Source organism: Oncorhynchus clarkii, chromosome 18 (genome assembly GCF_045791955.1).
Source record: "Oncorhynchus clarkii lewisi isolate Uvic-CL-2024 chromosome 18, UVic_Ocla_1.0, whole genome shotgun sequence".
Lineage (NCBI taxonomy): Eukaryota > Metazoa > Chordata > Actinopteri > Salmoniformes > Salmonidae > Oncorhynchus > Oncorhynchus clarkii.
The window spans coordinates 42,262,524-42,286,260 of record NC_092164.1 but is presented as its reverse complement, the minus strand read 5'-3'; the positions used below and the strand labels follow the sequence as shown (position 1 = coordinate 42,286,260).

Sequence of the window (23,737 nt, the reverse complement as noted above, 5' to 3'; positions counted from 1 at the left end):
TCCTACGACAACTGCAGCTCCTGCGACAACTGCAGTTCCTACGACAACTGCAGCTACTACGACAACTGCAGCACCTACGACAACTGCAGCTCCTGCGACAACTGGAGCACCTACTACGACAACTGCAGCACCTACTACGACCACTGCAGCGCCTACTACGACAACTGTAGCTCCCACAACAACTAGTTCTGCAGCTCCTACGACAACTACAGCTCCTGCGACAACTGCAGTTCCTACAACAACTGCAGCACCTACTACGACAACTGCAGCACCTACGACAACTGCAGCACCTACGACAACGGGAGCACCTACTACGACAACTGGAGCACCTACTACGACAACTGCAGCACCTACTACGACCACTGCAGCGCCTACTACGACAACTGTAGCTCCCACAACAACTACTTCTGCAGCTCCTACGACAACCTCAACTGCAACACCGTCTACAACTGCAGCTCCTACAACCACTATGACTGCAGCAACTACTACGACAACCACAACTGCAGATCCTACTACAACATTAGTTGTAGTTTCAAGCACTACAGCAGCTGAACCTGCAACAACTGTAGGTCCTACTACATCAACTGTAGCACCTAAAACAGCTACAACTGAATCTCCGACACCAACCACACCTACTACGACAGCTACAACTGAAGCTCCTACGACACCTGCAACGACAACTGCAGCTCCTACGACAACTGCAGCTCCTACGACAACTGCAGCCCCTACGACAACTGCAGCACCTACGACAACTGGAGCACCTACTACGACAACTGCAGCACCTACTACGACCACTGCAGCGCCTACTACGACAACTGTAGCTCCCACAACAACTACTTCTGCAGCTCCTACGACAACCTCAACTGCAACACCTTCTACAACTGAAGCTCCTACGACCACTACAACGACAACTGCAGTTCCTACGACAACTGCAGCTACTACGACAACTGCAGCTACTACTACAACTGCAGCACCTACGACAACTGCAGCTCCGGCGACAACTGGAGCACCTACTACGACAACTGCAGCACCTACTACGACCACTGCAGCGCCTACTACGACAACTGTAGCTCCCACAACAACTACTTCTGCAGCTCGTACGACAACTGCAGCTCCTGCGACAACTGCAGTTCCGACAACAACTGCAGCTACTACGACAACTGCAGCACCTACGACAACTGCAGCACCTACAACAACTGGAGCACCTACTACGACAACTGCAGCACCTACTACGACCACTGCAGCGCCTACTACGACAACTGTAGCTTCCACAACAACTACTGCTGCAGCTCCTACGACAACCTCAACTGCAACACCTTCTACAACTGCAGCTCCTACAACCACTATGACTGCAGCAACTACTACGACAACCACAACTGCACCTACTGCTACAACCACAACTGCAGAACCTACTACAACATTAGTTGTAGTTTCAAGCACTGCAGCAGCTGAACCTGCAACAACTGTAGGTCCTACCACAACAACTGTAGCTCCTACAACAGCTACAACTGCAGCAACTACTACAACTGAAGCTACGACAACAACCACACCTTCCACTACAGCTACAACTGAAGGTCCGACAACAACCACACCTACTACGACAGCTAAAACTGAAGCTCCTACGACCACTACAATGACAACTGCAGCTCCGGCGACAACTGGAGCACCTACTACGACAACTGCAGCACCTACTACGACCACTGCAGCACCTGCTACGACAACTGTAGCTCCCACAACAACTACTTCTGCAGCTCCTACGACAACTACAGCTCCTGTGACAACTGCAGTTCCTACGTCAACTGCAGTTCCTACGACAACTGCATCTACTACGACAACCGCAGCACCTACGACAACTGCAGCACCTACGACAATTGCAGCACCTACTACGACCACTGCAACGCCTACTACGACAACTGTAGCTCCCACAACAACTACTTCTGCAGCTCCTACGACAACCTCAACTGCAACACCGTCTACAACTGCAGATCCTACAACCACTATGACTGCAGCAACTACTACGACAACCACAACTGCAGATCCTACTACAACATTAGTTGTAGTTTCAAGCACTGCAGCAGCTGAACCTGCAACAACTGTAGGCCCTACTACAACAACTGTAGCTCCTACAACAGCTACAACTGCAGCAACTACTACAACTGAAGCCCCGACAACAACCACACCTTCCACGACAGCTACAACTGACGGTACGACAACAACCACACCTACAACGACAGCTACAACTGAAGCTCCAACGACCACTACAACGACAACTGCAGTTCCTACGACAACTGCAGCTACTACAACAACTGCAGCACCTACGACAACTGCAGCTCCTGCGACAACTGGAGCACCTACTACGACAACTGCAGCACCTACTACGACCACTGCAGCGCCTACTACGACAACTGTAGCTCCCACAACAACTATTTCTGCAGCTCCTACGACAACTGCAGCTCCTGAGACAACTGCAGTTCCTACAACAACTGCAGCTACTACAACAACTGCAGCACCTACGACAACTGCAGCTCCTGCTACAACTGCAGTTTCTACGACAACTGCAGCACCTACGACAACTGCATTACCTACGACAACTGCAGCTCCTGCGACAACTGGAGCACCTACTACGACAACTGCAGCACCTACTACGACCACTGCAGCGCCTACTACGACAACTGTAGCTCCCACAACAACTAGTTCTGCAGCTCCTACGACAACTGCAGCTCCTGTGACAACTGCAGTTCCTACAACAACTGCAGCTACTACGACAACTGCAGCACCTACGACAACTGCAGAACCTACTACGACCACTGCAGCGCCTACTACGACAACTGTAGCTCACACAACAACTACTTCTGCAGCTCCTACGACAACCTCAACTGCAACACCTTCTACAACTGCAGCTCCTACAACCACTATGACTGCAGCAACTACTACGACAACCACAACTGCACCTACTGCTACAACCACAACTGCAGATCCTACTACAACATTAGTTGTAGTTTCAAGCACTGCAACAGCTGAAACTGCAACAACTGTAGGTCCTACAACAACAACTGCAACTCCTAAAACAGCTACAACTGCAGCAACTACTACAACTGAAGCTACGACAACAACCACACCTTCCACTACAGCTACAACTGACGGTCCGACAACAACCACACCTACTACGACAGCTACAACTGAAGCTCCTACGACCACTACAACGACAACTGCAGCTCCTGCGACAACTGGAGCACCTACTACGACAACTGCAGCACCTACTACGACCACTGCAGCGCCTACTACGACAACTGTAGCTCCCAAAACAACTACTTCTGCAGCTCCTACGACAACTGCAGCTCCTGTGACAACTGCAGTTCCTACGTCAACTGCAGTTCCTACGACAACTGCAGCTACTACGACAACTGCAGCACCTACGATAACTGCAGCACCTACGACAACTGGAGCACCTACGACAACTGCAGTACCTACTACGACCACTGCAGCGCCTACTACGACAACTGTAGCTCCCACAACAACTACTTCTGCAGCTCCTACGACAACCTCAACTGCAACACCTTCTACAACTGCAGCTCCTACAACCACTATGACTGCAGCAACTACTACGACAACCACAACTGCACCTACTGCTACAACCACAACTGCAGAACCTACTACAACATTAGTTGTAGTTTCAAGCACTGCAGCAGCTGAACCTGCAACAACTGTAGGTCCTACTACAACAACTGTAGCTCCTACAACAGCTACAACTGCAGCAACTACTACAACTGAAGCTACGACAACAACCACACCTTCCACTACAGCTACAACTGACGGTCCGACAACAACCACACCTACTACGACAGCTACAACTGAAGCTCCTACGACCACTACAACGACAACTGCAGCTCCTGCGACAACTGGAGCACCTACTACGACAACTGCAGCACCTACTACGACCACTGCAGCACCTACTACGACAACTGTAGCTCCCACAACAACTAGTTCTGCAGCTCCTACGACAACTGCAGCTCCTGCGACAACTGCAGTTCCTACAACAACTGCAGCACCTACTACGACAACTGCAGCTACTACGACAACTGCAGCACCTACGACAACTGGAGCACCTACTACGACAACTGCAGCACCTACTACGACCACTGCAGCGCCTACTACGACAACTGTAGCTCCCACAACAACTACTTCTGCAGCTCCTACGACAACCTCAACTGCAACACCTTCTACAACTGCAGCTCCTACAACCACTATGACTGCAGCAACTACTACGACAACCACAACTGCACCTACTGCTACAACCACAACTGCAGATCCTACTACAACATTAGTTGTAGTTTCAAGCACTGCAACAGCTGAAACTGCAACAACTGTAGGTCCTACAACAACAACTGCAACTCCTAAAACAGCTACAACTGCAGCAACTACTACAACTGAAGCTACGACAACAACCACACCTTCCACTACAGCTACAACTGACGGTCCGACAACAACCACACCTACTACGACAGCTACAACTGAAGCTCCTACGACCACTACAACGACAACTGCAGCTCCTGCGACAACTGGAGCACCTACTACGACAACTGCAGCACCTACTACGACCACTGCAGCGCCTACTACGACAACTGTAGCTCCCAAAACAACTACTTCTGCAGCTCCTACGACAACTGCAGCTCCTGTGACAACTGCAGTTCCTACGTCAACTGCAGTTCCTACGACAACTGCAGCTACTACGACAACTGCAGCACCTACGATAACTGCAGCACCTACGACAACTGGAGCACCTACGACAACTGCAGTACCTACTACGACCACTGCAGCGCCTACTACGACAACTGTAGCTCCCACAACAACTACTTCTGCAGCTCCTACGACAACCTCAACTGCAACACCTTCTACAACTGCAGCTCCTACAACCACTATGACTGCAGCAACTACTACGACAACCACAACTGCACCTACTGCTACAACCACAACTGCAGAACCTACTACAACATTAGTTGTAGTTTCAAGCACTGCAGCAGCTGAACCTGCAACAACTGTAGGTCCTACTACAACATCTGTAGCTCCTACAACAGCTACAACTGCAGCAACTACTACAACTGAAGCTACGACAACAACCACACCTTCCACTACAGCTACAACTGACGGTCCGACAACAACCACACCTACTACGACAGCTACAACTGAAGCTCCTACGACCACTACAACGACAACTGCAGCTCCTGCGACAACTGGAGCACCTACTACGACAACTGCAGCACCTACTACGACCACTGCAGCACCTACTACGACAACTGTAGCTCCCACAACAACTAGTTCTGCAGCTCCTACGACAACTGCAGCTCCTGCGACAACTGCAGTTCCTACAACAACTGCAGCACCTACTACGACAACTGCAGCTACTACGACAACTGCAGCACCTACGACAACTGGAGCACCTACTACGACAACTGCAGCACCTACTAGGACCACTGCAGCGCCTACTACGACAACTGTAGCTCCCACAACAACTACTTCTGCAGCTCCTACGACAACCTCAACTGCAACACCTTCTACAACTGCAGCTCCTACAACCACTATGACTGCAGCAACTACTACGACAACCACAACTGCACCTACTGCTACAACCACAACTGCAGATCCTACTACAACATTAGTTGTAGTTTCAAGCACTGCAGCAGCTGAACCTGCAACAACTGTAGGTCCTACTACAACAACTGTAGCTCCTACAACAGCTACAACTGCAGCAACTACTACAACTGAAGCTACGACAACAACCACACCTTCCACTACAGCTACAACTGACGGTCCGACAACAACCACAAATACTACGACAGCTACAACTGAAGCTCCTACGACCACTACAACGACAACTGCAGCTCCTGCGACAACTGGAGCACCTACTACGACAACTGCAGCACCTACTACGACCACTGCAGCACCTACTACGACAACTGTAGCTCCCACAACAACTAGTTCTGCAGCTCCTACGACAACTGCAGCTCCTGCGACAACTGCAGCTCCTGCGACAACTGCAGTTCCTACGTCAACTGCAGTTCCTACGACAACTGCAGCACCTACTACGACAACTGCAGCACCTACGACAACTGCAGCACCTACGACAACTGGAGCACCTACTACGACAACTGCAGCACCTACTACGACCACTGCAGCGCCTACTACGACAACTGTAGCTCCCACAACAACTACTTCTGCAGCTCCTACGACAACCTCAACTGCAACACCTTCTACAACTGCAGCTCCTACAACCACTATGACTGCAGCAACTGCTCCTACGACAACCACAACTGCACCCTACTGCTACAACCACAACTGCAGACCTTCTACCTAGCTCCTACAACCACAACATTACGACAACCACAACTGCACCTACTGTAGATCCTACTACAACATTAGTTGTAGTTTCAAGCACTGCAGCAGCTGAACCTGCAACAACTGTAGGTCCTACTACAACAACTGTAGCTCCTACAACATCTACAACTGCAGCAACTACTACAACTGAAGCTACGACAAAAACCACACCTTCCACTACAGCTACAACTGACGGTCCGACAACAACCACACCTACAACGACAGCTACAACTGAAGCTCCTACGACCACTACAACGACAACTGCAGCTACTACGACAACTGCAGCACCTACGACAACTGCAGCTCCTGCGACAACTGGAGCACCTACTACGACAACTGCAGCACCTACTACGACCACTGCAGCGCCTACTACGACAACTGTAGCTCCCACAACAACTACTTCTGCAGCTCCTACGACAACCTCAACTGCAACACCTTCTACAACTGCAGCTCCTACAACCACTATGACTGCAGCAACTACTACGACAACCACAACTGCACCTACTGCTACAACCACAACTGCAGATCCTACTACAACATTAGTTGTAGTTTCAAGCACTGCAGCAGCTGAACCTGCAACAACTGTAGGTCCTACTACAACAACTGTAGCTCCTACAACAGCTACAACTGCAGCAACTACTACAACTGAAGCCCCGACAACAACCACACCTTCCACTACAGCTACATCTGACGGTCCGACAACAACCACACCTACTACGACAGCTACAACTGAAGCTCCTACGACCACTACAACGACAACTGCAGCTCCTGCGACAACTGGAGCACCTACTACGACAACTGCAGCACCTACTACGACCACTGCAGCGCCTACTACGACAACTGTAGCTCCCACAACAACTACTTCTGCAGCTCCTACAACAACTGCAGCTCCTGCGACAACTGCAGTTCCTACGTCAACTGCAGTTCCTACGACAACTGTAGCTCCTACGACAACTGCAGCACCTACGATAACTGCAGCACCTACGACAACTGGAGCACCTACGACAACTGCAGTACCTACTACGACCACTGCAGCGCCTACTACGACAACTGTAGCTCCCACAACAACTACTTCTGCAGCTCCTACGACAACCTCAACTGCAACACCTTCTACAACTGCAGCTCCTACAACCACTATGACTGCAGCAACTGCTACGACAACCACAACTGCACCTACTGCTACAACCACAACTGCAGAACCTACTACAAAATTAGTTGTAGTTTTAAGCACTGCAGCAGCTGAACCTGCAACAACTGTAGGTCCTACTACAACAACTGTAGCTCCTACAACAGCTACAACTGCAGCAACTACTACAACTGAAGCTACGACAAAAAACACACCTTCCACTACAGCTACAACTGACGGTGCGACAACAACCACACCTACAACGACAGCTACAACTGAAGCCCCTACGACCACTACAACGACAACTGCAGCTACTACGACAACTGCAGCACCTACGACAACTGCAGCTCCTGCGACAACTGGAGCACCTACTACGACAACTGCAGCACCTACTACGACCACTGCAGCGCCTACTACGACAACTGTAGCTCCCACAACAACTATTTCTGCAGCTCCTACGACAACTGCAGCTCCTGCGACAACTGCAGTTCCTACGACAACTGCAGCTACTACGACAACTGCAGCACCTACGACAACTGCAGCTCCTGCGACAACTGGAGCACCTACTACGACAACTGCAGCACCTACTACGACCACTGCAGTGCCTACTACGACAACTGTAGCTCCCACAACAACTAGTTCTACAGCTCCTACGACAACTGCAGCTCCTGCGACAACTGCAGCACACACGACAACTGCATCACCTACGACAACTGGAGCACCTACTACGACAACTGCAGCACCTACTACGACCACTGCAGCGCCTACTACGACAACTGTAGCTCCCACAACAACTACTTCTGCAGCTCCTACGACAACTGCAGCTCCTGCGACAACTGCAGTTCCTACAACAACTGCAGCTACTACGACAACTGCAGCACCTATGACAACTGCAGCACCTACGACAACTGGAGCACCTACTACGACAACTGCAGCACCTACTACGACCACTGCAGCGCCTACTACGACAACTTTAGCTCCCACAACAACTACTTCTGCAGCTCCTACGACAACCTCAACTGCAACACCTTCTACAACTGCAGCTCCTACAACCACTATGACTTCAGCAACTATTACGACAACCACAACTGCTCCTACTGCTACAACCACAACTGCAGATCCTACTACAACATTAGTTGTAGTTTCAAGCACTGCAGCAGCTGAACCTGCAACAACTGTAGGTCCTACTACAACAACTGTAGCTCCTAAAACAGCTACAACTGCAGCAACTACTACAACTGAAGCTACGACAAGAACCACACCTTCCACTACAGCTACAACTGACGGTCCGACAACAACCACACCTACTACGACAGCTACAACTGAAGCTCCTACGACCACTACAACGACAACTGCAGCTACTACGACAACTGCAGCACCTACGACAACTGCAGCTCCTGCGACAACTGGAGCACCTACTACGACAACTGCAGCACCTACTACGACCACTGCAGCGCCTACTACGACAACTGTAGCTCCCGCAACAACTACTTCTGCAGCTCCTACGACAACCTCAACTGCAACACCTTCTACAACTGCAGCTCCTACAACCACTATGACTGCAGCAACTACTACGACAACCACAACTGCACCTACTGCTACAACCACAACTGCAGATCCTACTACAACATTAGTTGTAGTTTCAAGCACTGCAGCAGCTGAACCTGCAACAACTGTAGGTCCTACTACAACAACTGTAGCTCCGACAACAGCTACAACTGCAGCAACTACTACAACTGAAGCCCCGACAACAACCACACCTTCCACTACAGCTACAACTGACGGTCCGACAACAACCACACCTACTACGACAGCTACAACTGAAGCTCCTACGACCACTACAACGACAACTGCAGCTCCTGCGACAACTGGAGCACCTACTACGACAACTGCAGCACCTACTACGACCACTGCAGCGCCTACTACGACAACTGTAGCTCCCACAACAACTACTTCTGCAGCTCCTACGACAACTGCAGCTCCTGCGACAACTGCAGTTCCTACGTCAACTGCAGTTCCTACGTCAACTGCAGTTCCTACGACAACTGCAGCTCCTACGACAACTGCAGCTCCTACGACAACTGCAGCACCTACGATAACTGCTGCACCTACGACAACTGGAGCACCTACGACAACTGCAGTACCTACTACGACCACTGCAGCGCCTACTACGACAACTGTAGCTCCCACAACAACTACTTCTGCAGCTCCTACGACAACCTCAACTGCAACACCTTCTACAACTGCAGCTCCTACAACAGCTACAACTGCAGCAACTACTACATCTGAAGCTACGACAAAAAACACACCTTCCACTACAGCTACAACTGACGGTCCGACAACAACCACACCTACAACGACAGCTACAACTGAAGCTCCTACGACCACTACAACGACAACTGCAGCTACTACGACAACTGCAGCTACTACGACAACTGCAGCTCCTGCGACAACTGGAGCACCTACTACGACAACTGCAGCACCTACTACGACCACTGCAGCGCCTACTACGACAACTGTAGCTCCCACAACAACTATTTCTGCAGCTCCTACGACAACTGCAGCTCCTGCGACAACTGCAGTTCCTACGACAACTGCAGCTACTACGACAACTGCAGCACCTACGACAACTGCAGCTCCTGCGACAACTGGAGCACCTACTACGACAACTGCAGCACCTACTACGACCACTGCAGTGCCTACTACGACAACTGTAGCTCCCACAACAACTAGTTCTACAGCTCCTACGACAACTGCAGCTCCTGCGACAACTGCAGTTCCTACAACAACTGCAGCTACTACGACAACTGCAGCACACACGACAACTGCATCACCTACGACAACTGAAGCACCTACTACGACAACTGCAGCACCTACTACGACCACTGCAGCGCCTACTACGACAACTGTAGCTCCCACTACAACTACTTCTGCAGCTCCTACGACAAATGCAGCTCCTGCGACAACTGCAGTTCCTACAACAACTGTAGCTCCTACAACAGCTACAACTGCAGCAACTACTACAACTGAAGCCCCGACAACAACCACACCTTCCACGACAGCTACAACTGACGGTACGACAACAACCACACCTACAACGACAGCTACAACTGAAGCTCCAACGACCACTACAACGACAACTGCAGTTCCTACGACAACTGCAGCTACTACAACAACTGCAGCACCTACGACAACTGCAGCTCCTGCGACAACTGGAGCACCTACTACGACAACTGCAGCACCTACTACGACCACTGCAGCGCCTACTACGACAACTGTAGCTCCCACAACAACTATTTCTGCAGCTCCTACGACAACTGCAGCACCTACGACAACTGCAGCTCCTGTGACAACTGCAGTTCCTACAACAACTGCAGCTACTACGACAACTGCAGCACCTACGACAACTGCAGAACCTACTACGACCACTGCAGCGCCTACTACGACAACTGTAGCTCACACAACAACTACTTCTGCAGCTCCTACGACAACCTCAACTGCAACACCTTCTACAACTGCAGCTCCTACAACCACTATGACTGCAGCAACTACTACGACAACCACAACTGCACCTACTGCTACAACCACAACTGCAGATCCTACTACAACATTAGTTGTAGTTTCAAGCACTGCAACAGCTGAAACTGCAACAACTGTAGGTCCTACAACAACAACTGCAACTCCTAAAACAGCTACAACTGCAGCAACTACTACAACTGAAGCTACGACAACAACCACACTTTCCACTACAGCTACAACTGAAGCTCCTACGACCACTACAACGACAACTGCAGCTCCTGCGACAACTGGAGCACCTACTACGACAACTGCAGCACCTACTACGGCCACTGCAGCGCCTACTACGACAACTGTAGCTCCCAAAACAACTACTTCTGCAGCTCCTACGACAACTGCAGCTCCTGTGACAACTGCAGTTCCTACGTCAACTGCAGTTCCTACGACAACTGCAGCTCCTACGACAACTGCAGCTCCTGCGACAACTGCAGCTCCTGCGACAACTGCAGTTCCTACGACAACTGCAGCACCTACGACAACTGCAGCTCCTGCGACAACTGCAGTTCCTACGACAACTGCAGCACCTACGACAACTGCAGCACCTACGACAACTGCAGCTCCTGCGACAACTGGAGCACCTACTACGACAACTGCAGCACCTACTACGACCACTGCAGCGCCTACTACGACAACTGTAGCTCCCACAACAACTAGTTCTGCAGCTCCTACGACAACTGCAGCTCCTGTGACAACTGCAGTTCCTACAACAACTGCAGCTACTACGACAACTGCAGCTACTACGACAACTGCAGCACCTACGACAACTGCAGCACCTACTACGACCACTGCAGCGCCTACTACGACAACTGTAGCTCCCACAACAACTACTTCTGCAGCTCCTACGACAACCTCAACTGCAACACCTTCTACAACTGCAGCTCCTACAACCACTATGACTGCAGCAACTACTACGACAACCACAACTGCACCTTCTGCTACAACCACAACTGCAGATCCTACTACAACATTAGTTGGAGTTTCAAGCACTGCAGCAGCTGAACCTGCAACAACTGTAGGTCCTACTACAACAACTGTAGCTCCTAAAACAGCTACAACTGCAGCAACTACTACAACTGAAGCTACGACAACAACCACACCTTCCACTACAGCCACAACTGACGGTCCGACAACAACCACACCTACTACGACAGCTACAACTGAAGCTCCTACGACCACTACAACGACAACTGCAGCTCCTGCGACAACTGCAGGACCTACTACGACAACTGCAGCACCTACTACGACCACTGCAGCACCTACTACGACAACTGTAGCTCCCACAACAACTAGTTCTGCAGCTCCTACGACAACTGCAGCTCCTGCGACAACTGCAGCTCCTGCGACAACTGCAGTTCCTACGTCAACTGCAGTTCCTACGTCAACTGCAGTTCCTACGACAACTGCAGCACCTACTACGACAACTGCAGCACCTACGACAACTGCAGCACCTACGACAACTGGAGCACCTACTACGACAACTGCAGCACCTACTACGACCACTGCAGCGCCTACTACGACAACTGTAGCTCCCACAACAACTACTTCTGCAGCTCCTACGACAACCTCAACTGCAACACCTTCTACAACTGCAGCTCCTACAACCACTATGACTGCAGCAACTACTACGACAACCACAACTGCACCTACTGCTACAACCACAACTGCAGATCCTACTACAACATTAGTTGTAGTTTCAAGCACTGCAGCAGCTGAACCTGCAACAACTGTAGGTCCTACTACAACAACTGTAGCTCCTACAACAGCTACAACTGCAGCAACTACTACAACTGAAGCCCCGACAACAACCACACCTTCCACGACAGCTACAACTGACGGTCCGACAACAACCACACCTACAACGACAGCTACAACTGAAGCTCCTATGACCACTACAACGACAACTGCAGTTCCTACGACAACTGCAGCTACTACGACAACTGCAGCACCTACGACAACTGCAGCACCTACGACAACTGCAGCTCCTGCGACAACTGGAGCACCTACTACGACAACTGGAGCACCTACTACGACAACTGCAGCACCTACGACAACTGGAGCACCTACTACGACAACTGCAGCACCTACTACGACCACTGCAGCGCCTACTACGACAACTGTAGCTCCCACAACAACTACTTCTGCAGCTCCTACGACAACCTCAACTGCAACACCTTCTACAACTGCAGCTCCTACAACCACTATGACTGCAGCAACTACTACGACAACCACAACTGCACCTACTGCTACAACCACAACTGCAGATCCTACTACAACATTAGTTGTAGTTTCAAGCACTGCAGCAGCTGAACCTGCAACAACTGTAGGTCCTACTACAACAACTGCAGCTCCTACAACAGCTACAACTGCAGCAACTACTACAACTGAAGCTACGACAACAACCACACCTTCCACTACAGCTACAACTGACGGTCCGACAACAACCACACCTACTACGACAGCTACAACTGAAGCTCCTACGACCACTACAACGACAACTGCAGCTCCTGCGACAACTGGAGCACCTACTACGACAACTGCAGCACCTACTACGACCACTGCAGCGCCTACTACGACAACTGTAGCTCCCACAACAACTACTTCTGCAGCTCCTACGACAACTGCAGCTCCTGCGACAACTGCAGTTCCTACGTCAACTGCAGTTCCTACGTCAACTGCAGCTCCTACGACAACTGCAGCTCCTACGACAACTGCAGCACCTACGATAACTGCAGCACCTACGACAACTGGAGCACCTACGACAACTGCAGTACCTACTACGACCACTGCAGCGCCTACTACGACAACTGTAGCTCCCACAACAACTACTTCTGCAGCTCCTACGACAACCTCAACTGCAACACCTTCTACAACTGCAGCTCCTACAACCACTATGACTGCAGCAACTGCTACGACAACCACAACTGCACCTACTGCTACAACCACAACTGCAGAACCTACTACAACATTAGTTGTAGTTTCAAGCACTGCAGCAGCTGAACCTGCAACAACTGTAGGTCCTACTACAACAACTGTAGCTCCTACAACAGCTACAACTGCAGCAACTACTACAACTGAAGCTACGACAAAAACCACACCTTCCACTACAGCTACAACTGACGGTCCGACAACAACCACACCTACAACGACAGCTACAACTGAAGCTCCTACGACCACTACAACGACAACTGCAGCTACTTCGACAACTGCAGCACCTACTACGACAACTGCAGCTCCTGCGACAACTGGAGCACCTACTACGACAACTGCAGCACCTACTACGACCACTGCAGCGCCTACTACGACAACTGTAGCTCCCACAACAACTACTTCTGCAGCTCCTACGACAACCTCAACTGCAACACCTTCTACAACTGCAGCTCCTACAACCACTATGACTGCAGCAACTACTACGACAACCACAACTGCACCTACTGCTACAACCACAACTGCAGATCCTACTACAACATTAGTTGTAGTTTCAAGCACTGCAGCAGCTGAACCTGCAACAACTGTAGGTCCTACTACAACAACTGTAGCTCCTACAACAGCTACAACTGCAGCAACTACTACAACAGAAGCTACGACAACAACCACACCTTCCACTACAGCTACAACTGACGGTCCGACAACAACCACAAATACTACGACAGCTACAACTGAAGCTCCTACGACCACTACAACGACAACTGCAGCTCCTGCGACAACTGGAGCACCTACTACGACAACTGGAGCACCTACTACGACAACTGGAGCACCTACTACGACAACTGCAGCACCTACTAAGACCACTGCAGCACCTACTACGACAACTGCAGTTCCTACGTCAACTGCAGTTCCTACGTCAACTGCAGCTCCTACGACAACTGCAGCTCCTACGACAACTGCAGCACCTACGATAACTGCAGCACCTACGACAACTGGAGCACCTACGACAACTGCAGTACCTACTACGACCACTGCAGCGCCTACTACGACAACTGTAGCTCCCACAACAACTACTTCTGCAGCTCCTACGACAACCTCAACTGCAACACCTTCTACAACTGCAGCTCCTACAACCACTATGACTGCAGCAACTGCTACGACAACCACAACTGCACCTACTGCTACAACCACAACTGCAGAACCTACTACAACATTAGTTGTAGTTTCAAGCACTGCAGCAGCTGAACCTGCAACAACTGTAGGTCCTACTACAACAACTGTAGCTCCTACAACAGCTACAACTGCAGCAACTACTACAACTGAAGCTACGACAAAAACCACACCTTCCACTACAGCTACAACTGACGGTCCGACAACAACCACACCTACAACGACAGCTACAACTGAAGCTCCTACGACCACTACAACGACAACTGCAGCTACTTCGACAACTGCAGCACCTACGACAACTGCAGCTCCTGCGACAACTGGAGCACCTACTACGACAACTGCAGCACCTACTACGACCACTGCAGCGCCTACTACGACAACTGTAGCTCCCACAACAACTACTTCTGCAGCTCCTACGACAACCTCAACTGCAACACCTTCTACAACTGCAGCTCCTACAACCACTATGACTGCAGCAACTACTACGACAACCACAACTGCACCTACTGCTACAACCACAACTGCAGATCCTACTACAACATTAGTTGTAGTTTCAAGCACTGCAGCAGCTGAACCTGCAACAACTGTAGGTCCTACTACAACAACTGTAGCTCCTACAACAGCTACAACTGCAGCAACTACTACAACAGAAGCTACGACAACAACCACACCTTCCACTACAGCTACAACTGACGGTCCGACAACAACCACAAATACTACGACAGCTACAACTGAAGCTCCTACGACCACTACAACGACAACTGCAGCTCCTGCGACAACTGGAGCACCTACTACGACAACTGGAGCACCTACTACGACAACTGGAGCACCTACTACGACAACTGGAGCACCTACTACGACAACTGCAGCACCTACTACGACCACTGCAGCACCTACTACGACAACTGTAGCTCCCACAACAACTAGTTCTGCAGCTCCTACGACAACTGCAGCTCCTGCGACAACTGCAGCTCCTGCGACAACTGCAGTTCCTACGTCAACTGCAGTTCCTACGACAACTGCAGCACCTACTACGACAACTGCAGCACCTACGACAACTGGAGCACCTACTACGACAACTGCAGCACCTACTACGACCACTGCAGCGCCTACTACGACAACTGTAGCTCCCACAACAACTACTTCTGCAGGACCTACGACAACCTCAACTGCAACACCTTCTACAACTGCAGCTCCTACAACCACTATGACTGCAGCAACTACTACGACAACCACAACTGGACCTACTGCTACAACCACAACTGCAGATCCTACTACAACATTAGTTGTAGTTTCAAGCACTGCAGCAGCTGAACCTGCAACAACTGTAGGTCCTACTACAACAACTGTAGCTCCTACAACAGCTACAACTGCAGCAACTACTACAACTGAAGCTACGACAACAACCACACCTTCCACTACAGCTACAACTGACGGTCCGACAACAACCACACCTACTACGACAGCTACAACTGAAGCTCCTACGACCACTACAACGACAACTGCAGCTCCTGCGACAACTGGAGCACCTACTACGACAACTGCAGCACCTACTACGACCACTGCAGCGCCTACTACGACAACTGTAGCTCCCACAACAACTACTTCTGCAGCTCCTACGACAACTGCAGCTCCTGCGACAACTGCAGTTCCTACGTCAACTGCAGTTCCTACGACAACTGCAGCTCCTACGACAACTGCAGCACCTACGATAACTGCAGCACCTACGACAACTGGAGCACCTACGACAACTGCAGTACCTACTACGACCACTGCAGAGCCTACTACGACAACTGTAGCTCCCACAACAACTACTTCTGCAGCTCCTACGACAACCTCAACTGCAACACCTTCTACAACTGCAGCTCCTACAACCACTATGACTGCAGCAACTGCTACGACAACCACAACTGCACCTACTGCTACAACCACAACTGCAGAACCTACTACAACATTAGTTGTAGTTTCAAGCACTGCAGCAGCTGAACCTGCAACAACTGTAGGTCCTACTACAACAACTGTAGCTCCTACAACAGCTACAACTGCAGCAACTACTACAACTGAAGCTACGACAAAAACCACACCTTCCACTACAGCTACAACTGACGGTCCGACAACAACCACACCTACAACGACAGCTACAACTGAAGCTCCTAGGACCACTACAACGACAACTGCAGCTACTACGACAACTGCAGCACCTACGACAACTGCAGCTCCTGCGACAACTGGAGCACCTACTACGACAACTGCAGCACCTACTACGACCACTGCAGCGCCTACTACGACAACTGTAGCTCCCACAACAACTACAACTGCAGCTCCTACGACAACCTCAACTGCAACACCTTCTACAACTGCAGCTCCTACAACCACTATGACTGCAGCAACTACTACGACAACCACAACTGCACCTACTGCTACAACCACAACTGCAGATCCTACTACAACATTAGTTGTAGTTTCAAGCACTGCAGCAGCTGAACCTGCAACAACTGTAGGTCCTACTACAACAACTGTAGCTCCTACAACAGCTACAACTGCAGCAACTACAACAACTGAAGCCCCGACAACAACCACACCTTCCACTACAGCTACAACTGACGGTCCGACAACAACCACACCTACTACGACAGCTACAACTGAAGCTCCTACGACCACTACAACGACAACTGCAGCTCCTGCGACAACTGGAGCACCTACTACGACAACTGCAGCACCTACTACGACCACTGCAGCGCCTACTACGACAACTGCAGCTCCCACAACAACTACTTCTGCAGCTCCTACAACAACTGCAGCTCCTGCGACAACTGCAGTTCCTACGTCAACTGCAGTTCCTACGACAACTGTAGCTCCTACGACAACTGCAGCACCTACGATAACTGCAGCACCTACGATAACTGCAGCACCTACGACAACTGGAGCACCTACGACAACTGCAGTACCTACTACGACCACTGCAGCGCCTACTACGACAACTGTAGCTCCCACAACAACTACTTCTGCAGCTCCTACGACAACCTCAACTGCAACACCTTCTACAACTGCAGCTCCTACAACCACTATGACTGCAGCAACTGCTACGACAACCACAACTGCACCTACTGCTACAACCACAACTGCAGAACCTACTACAACATTAGTTGTAGTTTCAAGCACTGCAGCAGCTGAACCTGCAACAACTGTAGGTCCTACTACAACAACTGTAGCTCCTACAACAGCTACAACTGCAGCAACTACTACAACTGAAGCTACGACAAAAAACACACCTTCCACTACAGCTACAACTGACGGTGCGACAACAACCACACCTACAACGACAGCTACAACTGAAGCTCCTACGACCACTACAACGACAACTGCAGCTACTACGACAACTGCAGCACCTACGACAACTGCAGCTCCTGCGACAACTGGAGCACCTACTACGACAACTGCAGCACCTACTACGACCACTGCAGCGCCTACTACGACAACTGTAGCTCCCACAACAACTATTTCTGCAGCTCCTACGACAACTGCAGCTCCTGCGACAACTGCAGCTCCTGCGACAACTGCAGCTACTACGACAACTGCAGCACCTACGACAACTGCAGCTCCTGCGACAACTGGAGCACCTACTACGACAACTGCAGCACCTACTACGACCACTGCAGTGCCTACTACGACAACTGTAGCTCCCACAACAACTAGTTCTACAGCTCCTACGACAACTGCAGCTCCTGCGACAACTGCAGTACACACGACAACTGCATCACCTACGACAACTGGAGCACTTACTACGACAACTGCAGCACCTACTACGACCACTGCAGAGCCTACTACGACAACTGTAGCTCCCACAACAACTACTTCTGCAGCTCCTACGACAACTGCAGCTCCTGCGACAACTGCAGTTCCTACAACAACTGCAGCTACTACGACAACTGCAGCACCTATGACAACTGCAGCACCTACGACAACTGGAGCACCTACTACGACAACTGCAGCACCTACTACGACCACTGCAGCGCCTACTACGACAACTTTAGCTCCCACAACAACTACTTCTGCAGCTCCTACGACAACCTCAACTGCAACACCTTCTACAACTGCAGCTCCTACAACCACTATGACTTCAGCAACTATTACGACAACCACAACTGCACCTACTGCTACAACCACAACTGCAGATCCTACTACAACATTAGTTGTAGTTTCAAGCACTGCAGCAGCTGAACCTGCAACAACTGTAGGTCCTACTACAACAACTGTAGCTCCTAAAACAGCTACAACTGCAGCAACTACTACAACTGAAGCTATGACAAGAACCACACCTTCCACTACAGCTACAACTGACGGTCCGACAACAACCACACCTACTACGACAGCTACAACTGAAGCTCCTACGACCACTACAACGACAACTGCAGCTCCTGCGACAACTGGAGCACCTACTACAACAACTGCAGCACCTACTACGACCACTGCAGCGCCTACTACGACAACTGTAGCTCCCACAACAACTACTTCTGCAGCTCCTACGACAACTGCAGCACCTGCGACAACTGCAGTTCCTACGTCAACTGCAGTTCCTACGTCAACTGCAGTTCCTACGTCAACTGCAGTTCCTACGACAACTGCAGCTCCTACGACAACTGCAGCACCTACGATAACTGCAGCACCTACGACAACTGGAGCACCTACGACAACTGCAGTACCTACTACGACCACTGCAGCGCCTACTACGACAACTGTAGCTCCCACAACAACTACTTCTGCAGCTCCTACGACAACCTCAACTGCAACACCTTCTACAACTGCAGCTCCTACAACAGCTACAACTGCAGCAACTACTACAACTGAAGCTACGACAAAAAACACACCTTCCACTACAGCTACAACTGACGGTCCGACAACAACCACACCTACAACGACAGCTACAACTGAAGCTCCTACGACCACTACAACGACAACTGCAGCTACTACGACAACTGCAGCTACTACGACAACTGCAGCACCTACGACAACTGCAGCTCCTGCGACAACTGGAGCACCTACTACGACAACTGCAGCACCTACTACGACCACTGCAGCGCCTACTACGACAACTGTAGCTCCCACAACAACTATTTCTGCAGCTCCTACGACAACTGCAGCTCCTGCGACAACTGCAGTTCCTACGACAACTGCAGCTACTACGACAACTGCAGCACCTACGACAACTGCAGCTCCTGCGACAACTGGAGCACCTACTACGACAACTGCAGCACCTACTACGACCACTGCAGTGCCTACTACGACAACTGTAGCTCCCACAACAACTAGTTCTACAGCTCCTACGACAACTGCAGCTCCTGCGACAATTGCAGTTCCTACAACAACTGCAGCTACTACGACAACTGCAGCACACACGACAACTGCATCACCTACGACAACTGGAGCACCTACTACGACAACTGCAGCACCTACTACGACCACTGCAGCGCCTCCTACGACAACTGTAGCTCCCACTACAACTACTTCTGCAGCTCCTACGACAACTGCAGCTCCTGCGACAACTGCAGTTCCTACAACAACTGCAGCTACTACGACAACTGCAGCACCTATGACAACTGCAGCACCTACGACAACTGGAGCACCTACTACGACAACTGCAGCACCTACTACGACCACTGCAGCGCCTACTACGACAACTTTAGCTCCCACAACAACTACTTCTGCAGCTCCTACGACAACCTCAACTGCAACACCTTCTACAACTGCAGCTCCTACAACCACTATGACTTCAGCAACTATTACGACAACCACAACTGCACCTACTGCTACAACCACAACTGCAGATCCTACTACAACATTAGTTGTAGTTTCAAGCACTGCAGCAGCTGAACCTGCAACAACTGTAGGTCCTACTACAACAACTGTAGCTCCTAAAACAGCTACAACTGCAGCAACTACTACAACTGAAGCTACGACAAGAACCACACCTTCCACTACAGCTACAACTGACGGTCCGACAACAACCACACCTACTACGACAGCTACAACTGAAGCTCCTACGACCACTACAATGACAACTGCAGCTCCTGCGACAACTGGAGCACCTACTACGACAACTGCAGCACCTACTACGACCACTGCAGCGCCTACTACGACAACTGTAGCTCCCACAACAACTACTTCTGCAGCTCCTACGACAACTGCAGCCCCTGCGACAACTGCAGTTCCTACGACAACTGCAGCTACTACGACAACTGCAGCACCTACGACAACTACAGCACCTACGACAACTGGAGCACCTACTACGACAACTGCAGCACCTACTACGACCACTGCAGCGCCTACTACGACAACTGTAGGTCCCACAACAACTACTTCTGCAGCTCATACGACAACCTCAACTGCAACACCTTCTACAACTGCAGCTCCTACAACCACTATGACTGCTGCAACTACTACGACAACCACAACTGCACCTACTACGACAACCACAACTGCAGATCCTACTACAAAATCAGTTGTAGTTTCAAGCACTGCAGCAGCTGAACCTGCAACAACTGTAGGTCCTAAAACAGCTACAACTGCAGCAACTACTACAACTGAAGCTACGACAACAACCACACCTTCCACTACAGCTACAACTGACGGTCCGACAACAACCACACCTACTACGACAGCTACAACTGAAGCTCCTACGACCACTACAACGACAACTGCAGCTCCTGCGACAACTGGAGCACCTACTACGACAACTGCAGCACCTACTACGACCACTGCAGCGCCTACTACGACAACTGTAGCTCCCACAACAACTACTTCTGCAGCTCCTACGACAACTATAGCTCCTACGACAACTGCAGTTCCTACGTCAACTGCAGTTCCTACGACAACTGCAGCACCTACGACAACTGCAGCACCTACGACAACTGCAGCACCTACGACAACTGGAGCACCTACTACGACAACTGGAGCACCTACTACGACAACTGCAGCACCTACTACGACCACTGCAGCGCCTACTACGACAACTGTAGCTCCCACAACAACTACTTCTGCAGCTCATACGACAACCTCAACTGCAACACCTTCTACAACTGCAGCTCCTACAACCACTATGACTGCTGCAACTACTACGACAACCACAACTGCACCTACTGCTACAACCACAACTGCAGATCCTACTACAACATTAGTTGTAGTTTCAAGCAGTGCAGCAGCTGAACCTGCAACAACTGTAGGTCCTACTACAACAACTGTAGCTCCTAAAACAGCTACAACTGCAGCAACTACTACAACTGAAGCTACGACAACAACCACACCTTCCTCTACAGCTACAACTGACGGTCCGACAACAACCACACCTACTACACCAGCTACAACTGAAGCTCCTACGACCACTACAACAACAACTACAGCTCCTGCGACAACTGCAGCACCTACTACGACCACTGCAGCGTCTACTACGACAACTGTAGCTCCCACAACAACTACTTCTGCAGCTCCTACGACAACTGCAGCTCCTGCGACAACTGCAGTTCCTACGACAACTGCAGCTACTACGACAACTGCAGCATCTACAACAACTGCAGTACCTACGACAACTGGAGCACCTACTACGACAACTGCAGCACCTACTACGACTACTGCAGCGCCTACTACGACAACTGTAGCTCCCACAACAACTACTTCTGCAGCTCCTACGACAACTGCAGCTCCTGCGACAACTGCAGCTCCTGCGACAACTGCAGCTCCTACGACAACTGCAGTTCCTACGACAACTGCAGCACCTACGACAACTGCAGCACCCACGACAACTGCAGCACCAACGACAACTGCAGCACCAACGACAACTGCAGCTTCTATTACGACAACTGCAGCACCTATTACGACCACTGCAGCACCTATTACGAAAACTGTAGCTCCCACAACAACTACTTCTGCAGCTCTTACGACAACGTCTGCTGCATCACCTTCTACAACTGCAGCTCCTACAACCACTACGATTGCAACAACTACTACGACAACCACAACTTCACCTACTGCTACAACCACAACTGCAGATCCTACTACAACATTAGTTGCGCTTATGAGCACTACCCCAGCTGAACCTGCAACAACTGTAGATCCTAAAACTGCTACAACTGCAGCAACTACTACAACTGAAGCTGCAAACACAACCAAACCTACTACGACAGCTACAACTAATGCTCCTACGACCTCCACAACAGCAACACCTGCAACGACAATTGCCGCTCCTACGACAACTGCAGCTCCTATGACAACTGCAGCTCATACAACTACAGCTCATACGACAATAACTGTATCTCTTTTTACCACTACAACTGTAGCGCCTACTACAGCCACAACAGCAACACCTACAAATACAACTGGAGCACCTGCTACAGAAACTACAATTGCACCTACTACGACAACCACTACTGCAACTTCTATGATAACTGCAGCTCCTCTGACCAATGCAGCTCCTACGACAACCAGAACTTCAGCTTCTACGACGAACACCACCTTAGCTCCTACGACAACAACGACAACTGCAACTCCTATGACAATGACAACTTCAGCACCTAA

The 23,737-nt window shown here is 50.5% G+C and overlaps 2 protein-coding genes across 2 annotated transcripts; both read left to right on the top strand.

Moving 5' to 3' along the window:
* Positions 1-61: 61 nt before the first annotated feature.
* On the top strand, positions 62-9,787 carry LOC139372336 (mucin-2-like; the record flags this gene model as incomplete). The annotated part of the gene is made up of 19 exons (XM_071112056.1): positions 62-519; positions 664-985; positions 1,095-1,201; positions 1,245-1,436; positions 1,647-2,066; positions 2,775-3,005; positions 3,216-3,445; positions 3,573-3,660; positions 3,760-4,608; positions 4,653-4,777; positions 4,818-4,992; positions 5,092-5,950; positions 6,003-6,130; positions 6,174-6,395; positions 6,736-6,917; positions 7,006-7,517; positions 8,138-8,276; positions 8,455-9,502; positions 9,550-9,787. Coding segments are annotated over 19 exons (6,525 nt in total), but the record flags the coding sequence as incomplete, so codon positions are not given.
* A 3,355-nt stretch (positions 9,788-13,142) lies between these two features.
* LOC139372335 (mucin-2-like) lies at positions 13,143-23,737 on the top strand (the record flags this gene model as incomplete). Its single annotated transcript, XM_071112055.1, has 13 exons — positions 13,143-13,723; positions 13,864-14,045; positions 14,182-14,896; positions 15,037-15,228; positions 15,535-15,716; positions 16,141-16,814; positions 16,950-19,004; positions 19,228-19,247; positions 19,555-19,768; positions 20,480-20,717; positions 21,079-22,832; positions 23,095-23,156; positions 23,380-23,737. Coding segments are annotated over 13 exons (7,227 nt in total), but the record flags the coding sequence as incomplete, so codon positions are not given.